At 40.6% G+C, this 17,216-nt stretch overlaps 1 protein-coding gene across 3 annotated transcripts in view; it reads right to left on the reverse strand.

The window, feature by feature from the left end:
• Positions 1-7,419: 7,419 nt before the first annotated feature.
• TMEM209 (transmembrane protein 209) overlaps positions 7,420-17,216 on the reverse strand; it is a 32,618-nt gene continuing 22,821 nt past the window's right edge. For 2 of the 3 annotated variants that reach the window (XM_044246566.1, XM_044246567.1), the window contains exons 11-15: positions 15,722-15,819; positions 14,353-14,467; positions 14,158-14,255; positions 13,046-13,119; positions 7,420-9,128 (exon numbers count right to left, since the gene is read on the reverse strand). In XM_044246566.1, the coding sequence (XP_044102501.1) occupies positions 9,074-9,128; positions 13,046-13,119; positions 14,158-14,255; positions 14,353-14,467; positions 15,722-15,819 (440 nt within the window). In that variant the 3' untranslated portion in view covers positions 7,420-9,073. Of the gene's footprint in view, positions 9,129-13,045; positions 13,120-14,157; positions 14,272-14,352; positions 14,468-15,721; positions 15,820-17,216 lie in introns of those variants that run through there. The other variant, XM_044246568.1, reaches the window with a different exon arrangement.

The raw sequence follows: 17,216 nt of genomic DNA on the forward strand, positions 1-17,216 counted from the left end.
TCCTCTGAACACATCTGGGTTTGGACTCTCAGCACTTTTCCTAAGACAGCTCCTCCTCTCCTGTCTTCAGGACTTGATTCCTGCTGCATTCCTCCCCCTCCTGAAATTCAGTTGCCGCCTCTCCCACCTCAGCTTCTCACTCAGCGGAGACTTCTCTTCCTTTGACCTGTAGAATTGTAAAATTCTATTTGTACCCCTTCCCCTCCCCCCACCCCCGCCCAGAGTTTTTTGATTGTAAAAGCACCATAACATTGGGAGGGAACTGAAAATGGAAAAACAATCACCCACATTCCCACTTCAACAAGTGAGTTCACATTTGGATATTCTGTTCTAGTTGGCGATCTGCGTGCATATTTTTACATAATTGTAATCACAGTAGACATACAACTTTGATTTGTTTTCCCTTCTACCCAACATTTCCCCCATCTTTTTATGTAGTCTTTTTAAAGTTGTAGGACTTTTTAAAAGGGGTCAAAAATAAGTCTGTGGGTATCTCATTCAAAGTTGAGGTACTGTAATTTATTAAAACATTCTATCATTAAACCTTTGGATGGGTTTTGTTTTTAGCTCTTGTGGACTAGAAACTTTGTGAGGAGAAAAAGGGAATGCTGAGTCTTTTCTGTATTCCTAGCACCTAGCAAACTCCCTCAAATAATATGTACTGGGTGGATGGATAAACCAATAAATGAATGTACACAGTGAACATCTTTAGGCAGAACTTATTTTTTTTTCCTGGTGAGTATTTTCCTAGGACAGATCTTCCTGGGATCGATGAGCCAGAGTGCTCACATCATGAGGGGTGGGCGCTGCACACTGGCGCACATTTATTTTTCCAAAATGGCCACATCAATGTATGACGCATCCTACAGGCTGTGACGTAGGACATCTTTCCACGGAGAGTCAGGGTCTAGGCTTCCTTTGAGAATAGTTCTCCGAAGCTGCCTTGATCAATAGGGAGCAGTGGGAGAAATACTGAACTTTCAAGTCTAGGTTCTAAAAGGTTATAATATGCTTTTGTCCCTGTCTGTCTCCCCCTCCTTCTCAAGATACTTGCTTTCGGAATGCAGCCACCATTTTTTTTTTTTTTTTAAGATTTTATTTCTCACAGAGAAGGAGAACACACAGGGGGAAGCGGCAGGCAGGGAGAGGGAGAAACAGGCTCCCTGCCAAGCACTGGGCTGGACATGGGCCTCCATCCCAGGACCCTGGGATCATGATCTGAGCTGAAGGCAGCCACTTAATGGACCAAAGCCACCCAGGCGCCCCTCAGCCACCATGTCATGAGGCGGCCCAGGCCACATGTGGAAGCCCTGTGTGGGCATTCTGCTCACATTCCCAGTTAGGCCCCAGTCAATAGCCAACCTCAACGACTAGACATGTGATTGAACGAGCCCCTAAGACGATCCAGCCCCCATGGAGAGAGATACTAAGTGACTTTTTTGTTTGGGGATACTTAGTTATGCCTCAGGAGTGCCTGATACACACACAGCCCCATGCTGTGTTCGCAAAGGGCTGTACCAATTCGTAGTGTCACCTGCTGTGGAGGAGCGTGACAGAACCTGGTGTGGCCAGGAGGCATGGACTCTCACTGTGGAATAGGCTGAGGCTAGTGTGGTTTCCTCATCAGAGAAAACACATCCTCTAGTCCAATTAGACACATACTTGGAGGAAAGTCCTCAGTGTGTCAGGAAACAGGATGATGGCATCTGTGACTGAACTTAGTTTCCCCAGCTCTCATACCTCGCATCTACCCCTGTACAGCTCCAGCCTTGTCAGTCTGTAAGATGCCACCGATTTTGCATCCAACTAAGAAACTCCTGGTCCACGTGCATCTAGACACCCCTCCCCACCGCCTCTCCCAGGGGCCACATACATATACTCTTTACTATTGAATTAATTTCCATAGAGCCCAACAAAAAGGAATGCATGGAAATGTAGAGAGGGCCCTCCTGCCTTCCTTTCTACAAGTTTAGATCTAACTGCCAACTGCCAACTCCTTACTGCTTTTCTTCTCTGCCACCTTCTACTTAACTAGCCACAGAGCTCTCTACAGTCTTCAGCATGGAAAGCACATTGCAAAGGCCAGTCCAAAAGAAGGAAAGGATTGCTTTTCAAGTAAATTGTCTACTTAATCCAATTGTTAATCCAAAAATACTTCCTCAGCATCTCAGAGATGCCCCTCCCCGCAAGGACCTCAAGGAAGCCGCAGTCTAACAGCAGCTCCACCATCTACAGGAGTTCCAGCTGTCTGAGATCTGGTTTTCCTCGGGGATTTGTTCCAGCACTGCCCCACTGTCATACCTACCAGGATAGGATCAGAAGGGTGAGCCAGTGAGAGCAGCAGATCTCTCACCACCAGAAACTACTAGGGGTGGGTGGGTGGGGAGGGTGTATGAGTTTTGAGGCAGGAAATAGTAGTATACTGTAGAAACACAGTAGTTTCAAAGAAAAGTGCTCTCTCAGGTTATGTAAAAAGTATTTTGTGTTTCACTTGAAGAGAATCCATAATTCTAGGATGTAGACTTTGTCTTGAAGTTCCATCCAGGGCACTTGACCTAAGTGCAGTCTAATCGCTAACATTAAGGTAGTTAGCTCCAGGAATTCTCAAGATGGCTTAAAGAAAAAAAAAAGACTTTAAAGAACTCATGTTGAAAAGCGAAAATGAACTTTTGGGACTTCGTCAAGATCAAAAGCTTCTGCATAGCAAAGGAAAGAGTCAACAAAATAAAGAGGCAACCCACGGAATAGGAGAAGATATTTGCAAATGACAGTACAGACAAAAGGTTGATATCCAGGATCTATAAAGAACTTTATAAAGAACTTCTCAAACTCAACACACACAAAACAGATCATCATATCAAAAAATGGGCAGAAGATATGAACAGACACTTCTCCAATGAACACATACAAATGGCTATAAGATACATGAAAAAAATGTTTATCATCACTAGCCATCAGGGAGATTCAAATTAAAACCACATTGAGATACCACCTTACACCAGTTAGAATGGCCAAAATTAGCAAGACAGGAAACAATGTGTGTTGGAGAGGATATGGAGAAAGGGGAACCCTCTTACACTGTTGGTGGGAATGCAAGTTGGTGCAGCCACTTCGGAGAACAGTGAAGATTCCTTAAGAAATTAAAAATAGGGGCGCCTGGGTGGCTCAGTGGGTTAAGCCGCTGCCTTCGGCTCAGGTCATGATCTCAGGGTCCTGGGATCGAGCCCCGCATCGGGCTCTCTGCTCAGCAGGGAGCCTGCTTCCCTCTCTCTCTCTCTCTCTGCCTGCCTCTCCATCTACTTGTGATTTCTCTCTGTCAAATAAATAAATAAAATCTTTAAAAAAAAAAAAAAAGAAATTAAAAATAGAGCTTCCCTATGACACTGCAACTGCACTACTGGGTATTTACCCCAAAGATACAGATGTAGTGAAAAGAAGAGCCATGTGTACCCCAATGTTTATAGCAGCAATGGCCACGGTCGCCAAACTGTGGAAAGAACCAAGATGCCCTTCAGTGGACGAATGGATAAGGAAGGTAACAGTCCATATACACTATGGACTATTATGCCTCCATCAGAAAGGATGAACACCTAACTTTTGTATCAACATGGATGGGACTGGAAGAGATTATGCTGAGTGAAATAAGTCAAGCAGAGTCAATGGTTTCAATTATTTGTGGAGTATAACAAATAGCACAGAAGACATAGGGAAATGGAGAGGAGAAGGGAGTTGAAAGAAATTGGAAGGGGAGGTGAACCATGAGAGACTATGGACTCTGAAAAACAACCTGAGGGTTTTGAAGGGGCGGGGGGGGGGGTGGTGGGAGGTTGGGAGCCAGGTGGTGAGTATTATGGAGGGCAAGTATTGCAAGGAGCACTGGGTGTGGTGCGAAAACAATGAATTCTGTTACGCTGAAAAGAAATTAAAAAAAAAAAAATCAGTGGGTTAAAGCCTCTGCCTTCAGCTCAGGTCATGATCCCAGGGTCCTGGGATCGAGCCCCACTTCGGGCTCTCTGCTCAGCGGGGATCCTGCTTCCTCCTCTCTCTCTGCCTGCCTCTCTGCCTCCTTGTGATCTGTCAAGTAAATAAATAAAATCTTTAAAAAAAAAAATTAAAAAAAAAAAAAGCTCATGTTGAACATTTAACTGGAAGCAGAGCACCGTACTGAGTTTACTTTTAGGAGTAGTTAACTAACTCGAGATGCAAGCCACGTACCACCTTTTCCAACTCCCAGGTTTGGGGGCTTACGGCTTTAGTTCAGACTTCCTTCTGCCAAGTCTCAGGTTCATGAGTTAGCCAGGCAACGGCTCTGCCCCTCGGGCTGGCCACGGATGATACCCCTCCTCATTTGGAAAACAAGGGGCCTTTCTGTAGAGCTGGAGCTCAGTAAGCTAATGCCTGTAGTCCGGGCCAAAACTATCACAGAGCTGCCTGATTCCAGTCTACACACCATGTGTTTGAGGAACAATCACGCCTGGCCGCTCCTCCTGAGAAAACAAGTTTTGCCCCCAACAGAGCAGATCACCACCTTCTGACTTTCCTCCTATGGGATGCAGGTCATGAAAGCAGAGTCTGATTCAGGGTTGTTATTTTTTCCTTCTAGTTTAGAAATAGGAAAGGAAGGAGAGTGTTTTCTTGGTAGACCAGAAAGCCCAGGTTTCTAGGGTACAAGGGCAGCACTGTCTGTGCTGGGGACTGGCCAAATCTGGGTTTGGGGAAGGGAAGTGGGAGCCAGAGGCACATCCAGCTAGGCGAGGGCGGTGGGGCGAGGGTGTGTGAAGACCATGAAGATCTCATGGCCCATAAATGAGATAGTTGCTTTGCAAGGCCAAAGGTGCCATTTCCTACTTTTATAATAATGTGCTATTTTGAGACTTAAAAAAAAATTATTTTAAAGAGCACGCATGCATGCGAGTGAACACAAGTGGGAGTGGCAGAGGGAGAGGGAGAATCTCAAGTGGATTGCACACTAAGTGTGGGTCTTGATCTTACCACCGAGAGATCATGACCTGAGCCAAAACCAGGAATGGGACACCCAACCAACTGTACCACCCAGGCACCCCGATTTTGAGACTTTTTAAAGTCGTATTTTTTCCTTACCCAAAACCACTGTCATCATTATTTTCAATTTAGCTTTTCCGGGATCTCTGAATCAGAATCAGAATCTGTGGAAATGGGAATTGCCCTGCCCCACTCAGGGACAGAGCTCAGTCCTCCCAAGCCTCAGCCCATTCAGGCTAGTGGCTCATCCTGCCAGAGTGACTTTGAAATATTCATTTTGCTTCGGGGGCACAAAAGGATTTAACTACAGCTTTCCATGGAAATGCTAGCAGCCACAGCAGTGCCTGGGATTGACTGCTTGTGGCTCTGCTGTGAACCACCCCAGGGTTGGCAGGTCCCTGGAGGGATGCCAGTCTGCTCTCCATACCCTTCCTGCTGTACCACAGTCTTCCTCCTGATCCTGACTGAGAAGCCACAACCTGTCCCCCAGGTCAGGACAGCTTGGTCAGTGCGGAAAGGAAATGGAATGCCTGCTGATCTTCCAGGGATCAAGTCAGAGCTGCGGCTCCAAACACCCAACAATCCTCTCAACTCTGCAGAAAGCCACCGGCATACCCAGGGAGATGTGGCAATGTCCCCAGGGCCCAGGAAGCATGGGGGCTGGAAGTGTGAACCCCTCTCATTACAACGGGGCAGATGAGTTCTCCACAGACCAGCCCTTTTCCAAAGCTTTCTGGCCGGAGATCCCAGCCCTCTGCCGCTCACCCTCAAACACCTTTGCCTGCCACCAGCCACCCGCTACCCATGGTCTGGGGCAGCTGAGGTTGAAGCCACCCCACCCTGAGGGATGGCTGGACCCCATGGCATTTGGAACATGCTAAGCGCAGCAGCCTCACCCCAGCTCACACAGGAAGTCACCCCCCAGGGACAGGGAACGGGCTGGGTCATTTCCCTCACACCCCCCCTCAGGCAGGCCCCTTGCGGCTGTCTGGTCCCGGGGCTGCTTCCTCCTCCCCAGGTCTCAGCACGGGAGGAAAGCCAGTGCTTGAAAGGTGTCCTTCGAAGAGGAGAATGTAAGCCTTTTCCAAAACGTAGCTTTAGCCATCATCAAGTCCTCTTGAACAGCAGGACAGCTCGGACTTGTAAAAAACCCCGTTCTTTTAGGATGAGAAAAGATATGAGGATGCACTGTTAGACAGAAAGTCACTTCTGAATCCATTCACATGGCTGCTGAGTGCCAGAAAAGGGGCACAGATCCAATCACCCTGGGGGAGAAATGACTGCCAGCTGGAGTGGTCAGGACTAGCTCCAAAAAGTGGCAGGTTTAATCAGAGTGAAGTCTCCAGGCAGGGGCAGCCTGTGGCGGGGGAGGGGCTGCCCCAGGGAGCGATCAGGCCAAGCAGGACGGTGGTTCGCTGAGAGCCGGGCCGGGCCAGCCTGCTCTGGCTGGTGCCAAGATCTGCAAGGGTAAGGCTAGCTCGGGGCCAGATTGTGGGGGGCTTTAAATGTCGGGCTAAGGAATTGATCAGGGGACTGAAATGATCAAACAGGTGTTTTAGGAAGATGAATTTGAAGAGAATGTGCGGGATGAATTGGAAAGTCTGGAAGCGTGGCAACAATTAGGAAGCTGTGAGATTAATTAGGCTGTTGCAGTGGTCCTGTGTGAGTTGATAAGGGTGTAAATGAGCACACTGGCAGCAGAAACGGAAGGGGACAGCTGCAAGAGACATTGTTAAGAAAGAATGGATGAGGTTTGCTGCCTGATTGGATTGGGGACCCGGGGAGCTCAAGGAATCAAAGATGACACCAGAGTTTTGAGCGTGGGCAACGGTACAATGAACAGAAAAAGGGAGGTTAGGAGAGCGAGCTGGTTTCAGCAGATGTGAATTCCGTTCCAGCCACAGAGCGTCTGCGGAACATCCAAGTGGAAATGTCTGACAGGTCAAAGGAGAGCACCGCTGACAGGTCAAAGGAGAGACGTCCGGGCTGCTGCTGAACTTGGGAATCCAATGAAGAAAGGTGACAAATGAAGTTGTGAAGTGAATGAGATCTCTGAGGAAAAGAAGAGATGGTGAAACAGGACCAAAACTGATCTTTGAGGAATGTCCACATTTAAAGGATTTCTATTCCAAAGCCGAGTTTAGAAGTGCCAACCATAAGCCGCTCGTCTTCACCACTGACACAGCAAAGTGTTCCACAGAGCAGTTTGTGAAAGCCGAGCAACAGAGCATTGTTATGTCTCAGTGGGAACTAAATGATAAACACCTCGGTATGCTCCTAAAACTAACTGGCCTGAAGAAAAGGCTGATATTCATAGAGAAAAAAAAGGATAAATGATACAGTGAACATAATCTAAGAGACTGGTGGATCTGATCCCACAAGGATGAGTCAAGCAATGAAAAAAAAACTTACGGAAAATTATCCTATAAATAACATTTAATTAGAGAAAAGTAGATACTCATTTTAACACAAAGACCAAAGAAAATTTACCATATCTGCAGTGTGAATCCCAACTAATTAATTCATCAAAGTACTTTCAATAAAGGCTACACTTAAATATAAGCCGGCTCAAACGTGTGAAGACGGGTCAATACAGGAAAGTTAATGAGACTGTAGTGAACCACACCAGACTCGAGTAGGCAAACAGCAGCTTTTCTTTCTTAGTGTGGATCCCTAGTCTTCTCACGTTAGATTTCCCATATATGGTATTTTCTTGACAGTCAGTTATAAAATAAAATATCATAGCTTTGAATTTTTAGAGTAAAAGCTGCCTTAAGTCTTATAAAGAAAAAACAATTTTGTCTTATGTGACTAAATTTTTTCTCCTTATTCCCTTTAAGAATATGCAACTGAATAGTTTAATAGCCTAACAAGTGTTCTTCCATGACACCTTCAATGACTTCTGAAATAGTACTTACATTTTGATATGTTCTTATATTTAACATGTTTAGTTGATTATTTTCTTCTAAAATATCATAGCAAACATATTTAACATACATCAAAAACAGTTAAAAGAAACTTCCTTTCTTTTGGACATAAGACCTTTTTAAAACAGAAACAGCTTTTTGAAAAACAGAATTTACAAATCATCAGAAATGGGCTACATATACAGGCCCAACAGGCAGTTACTCAGAAGGTACTGCTTTTAGTTGTTTTCAGGTTTACATAACGTAGCAGAAACAGTTTCTAGTAATATGTCAGACCAGAAAACAAATGCAACTGCTAGCCAGCTTTAGAGATTCTATATACAGATATATAAGAAAACAGTCAAACAAAACTTACAAACTTAGTTACTTCTTACTCTTCAAATATTCTGAACATACCTAAAAATTTTAAACAGATACTGTATGATCTTAGAGAACTCTTAAAAATAATGCAATATAATGGAATAGTCAAATTGAGTTATTAAAACCAAAGCAGCTGTTTCTTGATGTCTTCAGCCTTTTAACCTAAGACCCAAATAGTATAACGTTATCAGTTAACATTTGAGAGTTGACTTTTTAAAATGCCAATACTGTTAAACCTCTTTCAATAATACTTAAAAATACAATTAGACTAATACATTACTGAGAAGTTTATCTCCTTTCTTTAAATATGGGCCAGGGCTGACTTATAGAACAGTTAAGTATAGAGATAAAAAAGCTGAATTAGCAATTTCCTTGTTTCTTTCCAAGTATTTACACCAAATAATGCAAATTAAAAAAAAGATTTTTGCAGGGAAAAATTAGGGGGATGATTCTCATTTGTAGGTTATAATGAAAAAGGACTCAAATTTCCTAATGGAGGGGAAATTGCACTGTTTTGGGTCAGCAAATACCTGAAGGGTTGCAGTTTTATACGCAACTGAAAAATCTGAAAGGTAATAAAAAAAGTACAAGTAATGTCTTTTGATATAGAAGATTTAGGACATATATTTACAAGGAAGTTTAATAATAGCTAATTTTTTGTTGTATCTAAAGCGTAAGACACACATATGTATCTTATTTCAAAAGAGGAAGTGACTCAGAGATGCTTAGATTCAACTTCTGGTTCAATCAAATAAAAGTCCAAATGTTTGGAATTAAATGACCCACTACTCGCCAAAAATCCACAAAATATTCACACCAGACAGACCAAGATTAACTCTCCTAAAAAAAAAAAAAAAAAAAAAAAAAAAAATTTTTAGTGCAAAGCATTTAAGGTCTTTTTTCAAATAATGAAAACAGGAGTCTTGACAAGGAACACATATTTAATCAATGACATTTAATGCTATTCTGTAATGAGTTATGTTACACATGGTTTATCAGGTGAACCCTAGTAATAGTGATTTTTTTTAAAAGATTATTTATTTATTTGACATAGAGAGAGAGAGAGATCACAAGTAGGCAGAGAGGCAGGCAGAGAGAGAGGGGAAAGCAGGTTCCCTGCTAAGCAGAGAGCCTAATGCTGGGCTCGATCCCACCCCTAGTGACTGCTTTCTTTCTTTTCTTTTTTTTTTTTTAAGATTTTATTTATTTGGCAGAGAGAGATCACAAGTAGGCAGAGAGGCAGGCAGAGAGAGAGAGGGAAGCAGGCTCCCTGCTGAGCAGAGAGCCCAATGCAGGGCTCGATCCCAGGACCCTGAGATCATGACCTGAGCCAAAGGCAGAGGCTTAACCCACTGAGCCACACAGGTGCCCCAGTGATTGCTTTCTTTTTTTTTTTTTTTTTTTAAGATTTTATTTATTTATTTGACGGAGAGAAATCACAAGTAGATGGAGAGGGAGGCAGAGAGAGAGAGAGAGGGAAGCAGGCCTCCCGCTGAGCAGAGGGCCCGATGCGGGGCTCCATCCCAGGACCCTGAGATCATGACCCGAGCCGAAGGCGCTTAACCCACTGAGCCACCCAGGCGCCCCCAGTGATTGCTTTCTTAACTGTGCTAAAAACCCAAATTTAGAACAAATGGATTAATGGGGTGTGGAAAATTAATTTTTTGGTTGATCTCAATAACAATTACATCAGATAGTGTTAATCGAATAATTTTAGCAAGTAAGATTAAAGTATCAGTCAAATTTTAAAATAGAGGATACAGAGATGCTAGGTTTCTTAGAGAATGTTACCTATTTACCTAATTCAACTTGAACTAGGGATTTACTATTATGGATGCTTTAGTGAATATGAATATGGGGTTTATTAATAGAGCTTAAACTTAACCATACTGTATGTATAACAAAAAGAAAAACCTGGGGCGCCTGGGTGGCTCAGTGACCCTGCCTTCGGCTCAGGTCATGATCTCAGGGTCCTGGGATTGAGTCCTACATCGGGCTCTCTGCTCAGCAGGGAGCCTGCTTCCTCCTCTCTCTCTCTCTGCCTGCCTCTCTGCCTACTTGTGATCTCTCTCTGTCAAATAAATAAATAAAATCTTTAAAAAAAAAAAAATCTACTTCTACTCCACAGAGTACTACACCATATTCAAAGTACAAAGGGAAGAGAGGGCTATAAGCTAAATTACTCATCTAACAAAATAAGAAATCAACCTCCAATGTCTCAAACTTAAGAATCAGGAGAGAGCTACAGGCCTCTATTATGTGGACCCACGACAGGGAACTGCTTATTTCTGTCATGAACTTACAGCACTACAGAACTTTAAAAATTATGAGTTGTTAATTTTGATAAAAAATTAAAAAATATATATTAACAAAATGCCCTTCAAAAATATTTTTACATTCAAAATTATAAAATTTATTAAATATATAAATATTTTTAATATTTTTATATTAAAAATATAACTGTTTTTTTCCCATTTCTTCAAAACTGCAAATGATAAGGGCACCTGGCTAGCTCAGTCAGTGGAACATGTGACCCTCGATCTCGGAGTTGTGAGTTTGAGTCCCATGTTGGGTATAGAGACTACTTAAAGGAAAAAGAAAATCTTAAAAAACCCCTCAGAACCTTAATTCTGGCTTGCTTGTATATACATCTTTTCATGTTTATTAGCCATTTACACAACACTTTTCTGTGAAAGTCTTTCAGTCTATGACCATTTTCTGTTTTTCTTCTCTAAGGAATTATTACTTTTAAAAAAGATTTATTCATTTGAGACAGAGAGATGCAGAGAGAACAAGCATGCACACAAGAAGGGGGAGTGACAGAGGGAGAGGAAGAAGCAGGCTCCCCATTGAGCAGAGAGCCGGATGCAGGGCTCAATCCAGAGATCATGACCTGAGCCGAAGGCAGACACTCAACCATCTGACCACCCAGGTGCCCCTCTAACGAATTTATATATGCTCTTATATATGACGGATATTAGCTTGGATTTGTTATATGTGTTCCAATCATAATATTTTGTCTCAGTTTGTCATTTAGCTTTAAGATTTATTTATGGTTTATTTGCTGAACAGAACACTTAAATTACTGTGCAGTCAACTCTGCCTAGATTTTTTTTCCCTTTTGGAAGTAAAACATTCATCTCATTCCAGTAACTGCACAAATATCTGGCATTGAATTGATAATGTATATGGATCAATCTGCTGTTTTATGGGCATGATTCCAAATGGACTATATTTGAGCTACTTGCTTACTTCCTTTATAGGACAGTCATTTAAACCATTTGATTGTTTTAGAATGTATTAAAAAGATTAACCAGTCATAATTAAAAAGTTAGTTTCAAAGTTTCCTTTCCCTTGGTTAAGGAAAAAAATCTCAAATAAATCATGTATTAGTTTTAGTCTAAAATGCTTCTTTCCCACATGTAAGTTACTCATTAAGAGAATATAAGCACTTCAAAAATTTTATCAGTTTTTGGGGCGCCTGGGTGGCTCAGTGGGTTAAGGCTCAGGTCGTGATCTCAGAGTCCTGGGATCGAGCCCCGCATGGGGCTCTCTGCTCAGCAGGGAGACTGCTTCCTCCTCTCTCTCTCTGCCTGCCTCTCTGCCTGCTTGTGATCTCCGTCTGTCAAATAAATAAATAAAATCTTTAAAAAAAAAAAATTATCAGTTCTTTTTGGCCTCTGAGTAAATTATTACCCCACTAAGTACTTCTTCTTCTTCTTCTTTTTTTTTTTTTTGGATTTATTGATTTATTTGAGAGAGGAAGAAAAAGAGAGAGAGCAGGGGGAGGGGCAGAGAGAATCTTCAAGCAGACTCCCTACTGAGCATGCAGCCCAATGTGACATGAAGCTCGATTCCACATCTATGAGATGAGATCATAAACTGAGCAGAAACCAAGAGTTGTATGCTTAACCAACTGAACCACGCACGTGCTCTCCTTAATAAGTACTTTTACTTTATTTCATTTTAAGTAAGCTCTATGCCCAACATGGGGTTTGAACTCACGACCCTGAGATCAAGAGCCACACACTTGGGATGCCTGAGTGGCTCAGTCAGTTAAGTGCCTGCCTTCAGTTCAGGTCATAATCCCAGGGCCTGGGATCAAGTCCTGCACCAGGCTCCTTGCTCGGCAGGGAATATATACTAACATTAATTTTCACCTCTTTCTTTTTACTTCTTATAAAATTTTTAAGGTGTCTATTAGAAAATTTAAAATCACGGGGTGGCTCCAGGCTGGCTCAGTCAGTAGAGCGTGTGACTCTTTTTTTTTTTTAAGATTGTATTTATTTTCTTGTTAGCACAAGGAGGGAGAACAGCAGGCAGAGACAGAAGCGGGCTCCTGCTGGACATGGAGCCCGAAGTGGGACTCGATCCCAGGACTCTGGGATCATGACCTGAGCCGTAGGCAGATGCTTAACTGACTGAGCCACCTGGGCATCCCTTGTTTTTAAATTTTAAAGTGGCAGTAGCCTGATATAGATCTCAGAGTTGTTTATCTGAGGGACACGACTGTAAAACCAATGACGTGGTCCAACAGCCTTTTCACCAGTAGGGAAATGGGAGGTTGGTGAGGAATGAAGGGACTTGCCTAAGAAACCAGAATTGGGTAGTGACAGAGGTGGGCTTACACTAGAAGCACATCTCTTGTCAGTCTACAATCCTTTCAGTACACAATGCTGCCTTCTGCAGAATCTTAACATAGGAAGAAAAACAATAAATAAATTAAGTACTTGTGTTTTTAAAGCATTAATACTTACCCAAGCATTCCTGACTCCTTGGTCTTTATGATGTAGAGGAACATTAACAATGTATGAAACATATTATTTCGGCCCTGGAACAAGAAGACAGCAAGATTTAAACCAAGCCAAACAAAAATATTATGCAAACCAAACAAACAGATAAATGGAGATCCCATCAATTCATATTCTACAAACTCAGAATTCTGGGTAATTCAGACTTTCATCTGCATGGATTTGGACAGAAACTTCAATGGTCCAATATATTAACACTATCAAAGCTGAAATGTTAAACTCGCAAAAAAGGAAATTAATATTCTCTCCTAGAAATTTGATGGAGAATACAATTTATGATTATAGTCAATGTAAAATCTCTTAGTAAAGAAGCTGATAGAACTGGTAGAAGCTGCAGAACTGATGCTTGCAGTCAAGATTAAAATGCCTGAATGGAAATGTAAACTGGTACATCTTTTGTATAAAGTAGTTTGTATAAAGTAGTTTGAAAATGTATTTTAAAAGCCTTGAAAATATTCTGTAACCTAGAATTCCACTTTGCAACTTTAAGCTAATAAAATTCCCCAAATGCAGATAACTATATCCATAAAGATGAATACTCAGCAGTGTTTATGATAATGAAGAATTAGAACACCCAAAATGTCCAACGGTAGGGAAATGATTGAATAAATTATGTCATAATCTTATAATGAACTTTTTTACAGCCATTAAAAAGTGTTTCTATGGAAGCTTTTTAATGAGGAAATTACAGTTTTTTAAGGTAATTAAATTAAGAAGTTAATTTTTTAAAAGGAAATAAAATTACATAAATATGACTTCAACGCACAAAGTAGCACAAAGACCAAAATGAAATTTACCAAAGGCAATACACCAAAAATGTTAACAACAGGTGCCTTCACGTAATGGAATAATGAGTGATCTTTCTTCTTTTTCGTTTTACTTTCCCAAGTTAAGCATATATTACTTTAATAGTTAGAAAAAGGGATATTCAAGAAACACATTTTCCCTAATTTAGAAAGTTTACCTATTCCACAAACAAGGGACTCTAATTTAAAAAATACTATCAAAGCAAGTCATCTATGACACTCTGTAAGAGCAACTTCTACATTTAGAGGTACCTTTGGAAGATTGTAGACATGACGCTGGTAGATTAGCTCATAATGGGGAGGGTTGATAGCACTTTGATAAATGCAAAAAACATTCTCATTTGTCACATCTGTAAAGAAAATATGCTACATTAAAAAAAAAAGCCAACCTCTCTCTCTATATATCTCATGTGAAAATCTCAACGTATTCTTTTAGGAAGTTTATACCTGGTTTATTTGGTGTCTGAACAAAGTGCTGAGAAGTAAATGTTTTTCCGTCAGGGTACTTCGGATGTGGAGGTAATCTGGAATCGAGGTAGGTGCAAAATACATGCATGATGATCTGAAGATGAGAAAACAATTTTTCAAAATCAGCATGAAAATCTATCATGGCTTTAAGCCTTTGTTTATAATGACTCCAATTTTTAAACTTTTCCTTATAGAGAAACTAGCAAAAATGCTTTCAAGTGGTTATATCTGCAAGATGAAATCTATAAAATGAAAACAGAAAAGCAAGACATTCCCAGTTTTCTGTTAAGTGGATCATTCATACCCATATAGTTAAAACAAAAAAACAAGATAAAAAATACAAATACATTCTCAATTCGAGTATCAGCACTTGAAACTTCATTTTTACATCTAACAGTCATTACAAAACAATAAAGAACATGATCTTGAAAAACTCTTAAATGCTCAAAAACATTATACTCTTTGATTTCAACAATCTTAATTCTAGGAAACTTCTTTTTTTTTTTTTTTTTAAGATTTTATTTATTTATTTGACAGACAGAGATCCCAAGTAGGCAGAGAGGCAGGCAGAGAGAGAGGAGGGAAGCAGGCTCCCTGCTGAGCAGAGAGCCCGATGCGGAGCTCGATCCCAGGACTCTGGGATCATGACCTGAGCCGAAGGCAGAGGCTTTAACCCACTGAGCCACCCAGGCGCCCCGAAACTTCTCTTTTTTTAAAGAGAGTATGAATGTTGGAGCGCAGGGAGCAGAGGGAGGGAGAGAGAATTTTAAGCAGGCTCCACTCCCAGAATCTTGCAGCTGATCTCATGACCCTGAAGAGATTATCAACTGAGCTGACATCAAAGGAGTCAGAGGCTAAAGTGACTGAGCCACCCATGCTCCCCTAGGAATCTTTCTTAAAGCCATAATCCCAAATAAGAAAAAAATATGCATCACGATTTTTCCTGCAGTATTATTTAAAACAGAAACAAAGTAATTCTCAAGCTTCTAGCTCCAATATAGAACAACAGTTAATTGAGAGTGTGTAGTAATGAAAAAATACTTAAACACTGCTAAAGTTAAAAAAGAATACAAAATTTTACGTGTGGGATGATTATAACTATGATAAAAACATTTAAAAAAAACATTAAAAAATAGTGCAGTAGAAGTAAAGAGGAAAAAAATGAAAAGAAAATATACCAAAATATTATCAGTGGTTAAGATGATGGTACAATGTAAAATTTTTTTTTCTACCTTAGTTTCTAAAATTTTTTTAATACTTATTTTTGTAATGGAAAAATAAAAGTATATATGTGCAATAACGTGGAAGAATGTTAAACCAGAGAAAAAAAATTAAAGTAGTGACTTACAGCAGAATCAGTGGGCAGGTCTGTATCCCACTTGCGTCCTTTGAAGTCTCCACCTCTATTCCATCGAAATGAACTCATACAGCCTCCCTGAGAAAGTTCTGGAGCAACAAGGGTGAGATTTAAAAAGCCAAAAAGCCAAAAAAAAAAGAAAGAACAAAAGGAAAAAAGGCCAAGGTGCTACAATAAGGGAGGCATATCATCTGATGAAAACCCCAAACATAAAGAAATACAAGATATAAAAGAAATACACATTACCATGAAGAAAGAAAAAAGAATCAGACAAACTCATAATGTGGGATAAAACTTTTGGGGTTTTCAATAAAGTCAGCGTCACACAGGGAAAAAAGATGGGTCAGAACTGTTTTGGAGAAAGTGACCAAAGAAAGATAAAACAACTTACAGTAATATGTGAACCTATACTCTATTCTGGTTAGAAAGAAAGGATATGAACATTCTTTGGACATTGGGAAATTTGAATATGAACTGTGTATTATATGATATTATAGAAATATTGCTAATTTTAAACGTCTGTTAAGTGTACTGAAGTTATGCGGGAGAATTTTCTTATTTTTAGGAATTTGCATGCTGAAAAGTAATGATGTCTGTAATGAATGACAGAGCAAAAAAAAGCGTGTATGCATATATGTAGAGAGAATCAATGACAGTGAAATGTTGGTAACTGTTCAATCCAGAAGGCTTTGCTGTGCTTAAGCTTTTTTGTATATTTGATATAGGATATAATAATACTTTATATGTACTTTGCATACATGTGTACACATGTGTACTTTTTTGGATATACAAATAACCTGCTATCTATCAGGCAATCTTGCCAACAACTACAACCTGAATTTATAGGAAATACGGAGGACAGAGGATCACATAAAATTACACCCCATGGGGACATAATCAATAAAATCCACACCATGGGCAACTCTATAGGAAAAACAATCCAATTTTTTTCAATAAGTTGCAGGAAAAAACTAAAAGGATGGATAGGAAACCTATAGCTCAAAAGGAACTTAAATGCTTTTTTTTTTTTTTTTTTTAAAGATTTTATTTATTTGACAGAGAGATAGAATGAGCACAAGCCGGGGGAGCAGGAGGCAGAGGGAGAGGGAGAAGAGCCAGATGTGGGACTCAATCCGAGCACGCTGGGATCACGACCTGAGCAGAAGGCAAGATGCTTAACGGAGTGAGCCATCCAGGCGCCCTGGAACTCAAATGCTTTATCAACCAGTCATACCATGTAATTATATTTGAATCCCAATTCAAGTAATAGCAGAAAAAGTAATTACACATTTTATGAGATGGCTAGAAATTCATACATAAGTTATGTACTTCATGATATAAAGAAACTGTTAAAACAATATAAGGTGTGATAATTGTACTGAGGTTATATTTTTAAAAGGCCTTATCTCTAAGACATCCCAGAGCTATATATAATATGGAAAGGGAGGAGACAGATGGGGATATGGATAAGGCTTGGGATGCCCAG

The sequence above is a fragment of the Neovison vison genome, chromosome 4, assembly GCF_020171115.1.
Source record: "Neovison vison isolate M4711 chromosome 4, ASM_NN_V1, whole genome shotgun sequence".
In the NCBI taxonomy this organism is placed as follows: Eukaryota; Metazoa; Chordata; class Mammalia; order Carnivora; family Mustelidae; genus Neogale; species Neogale vison.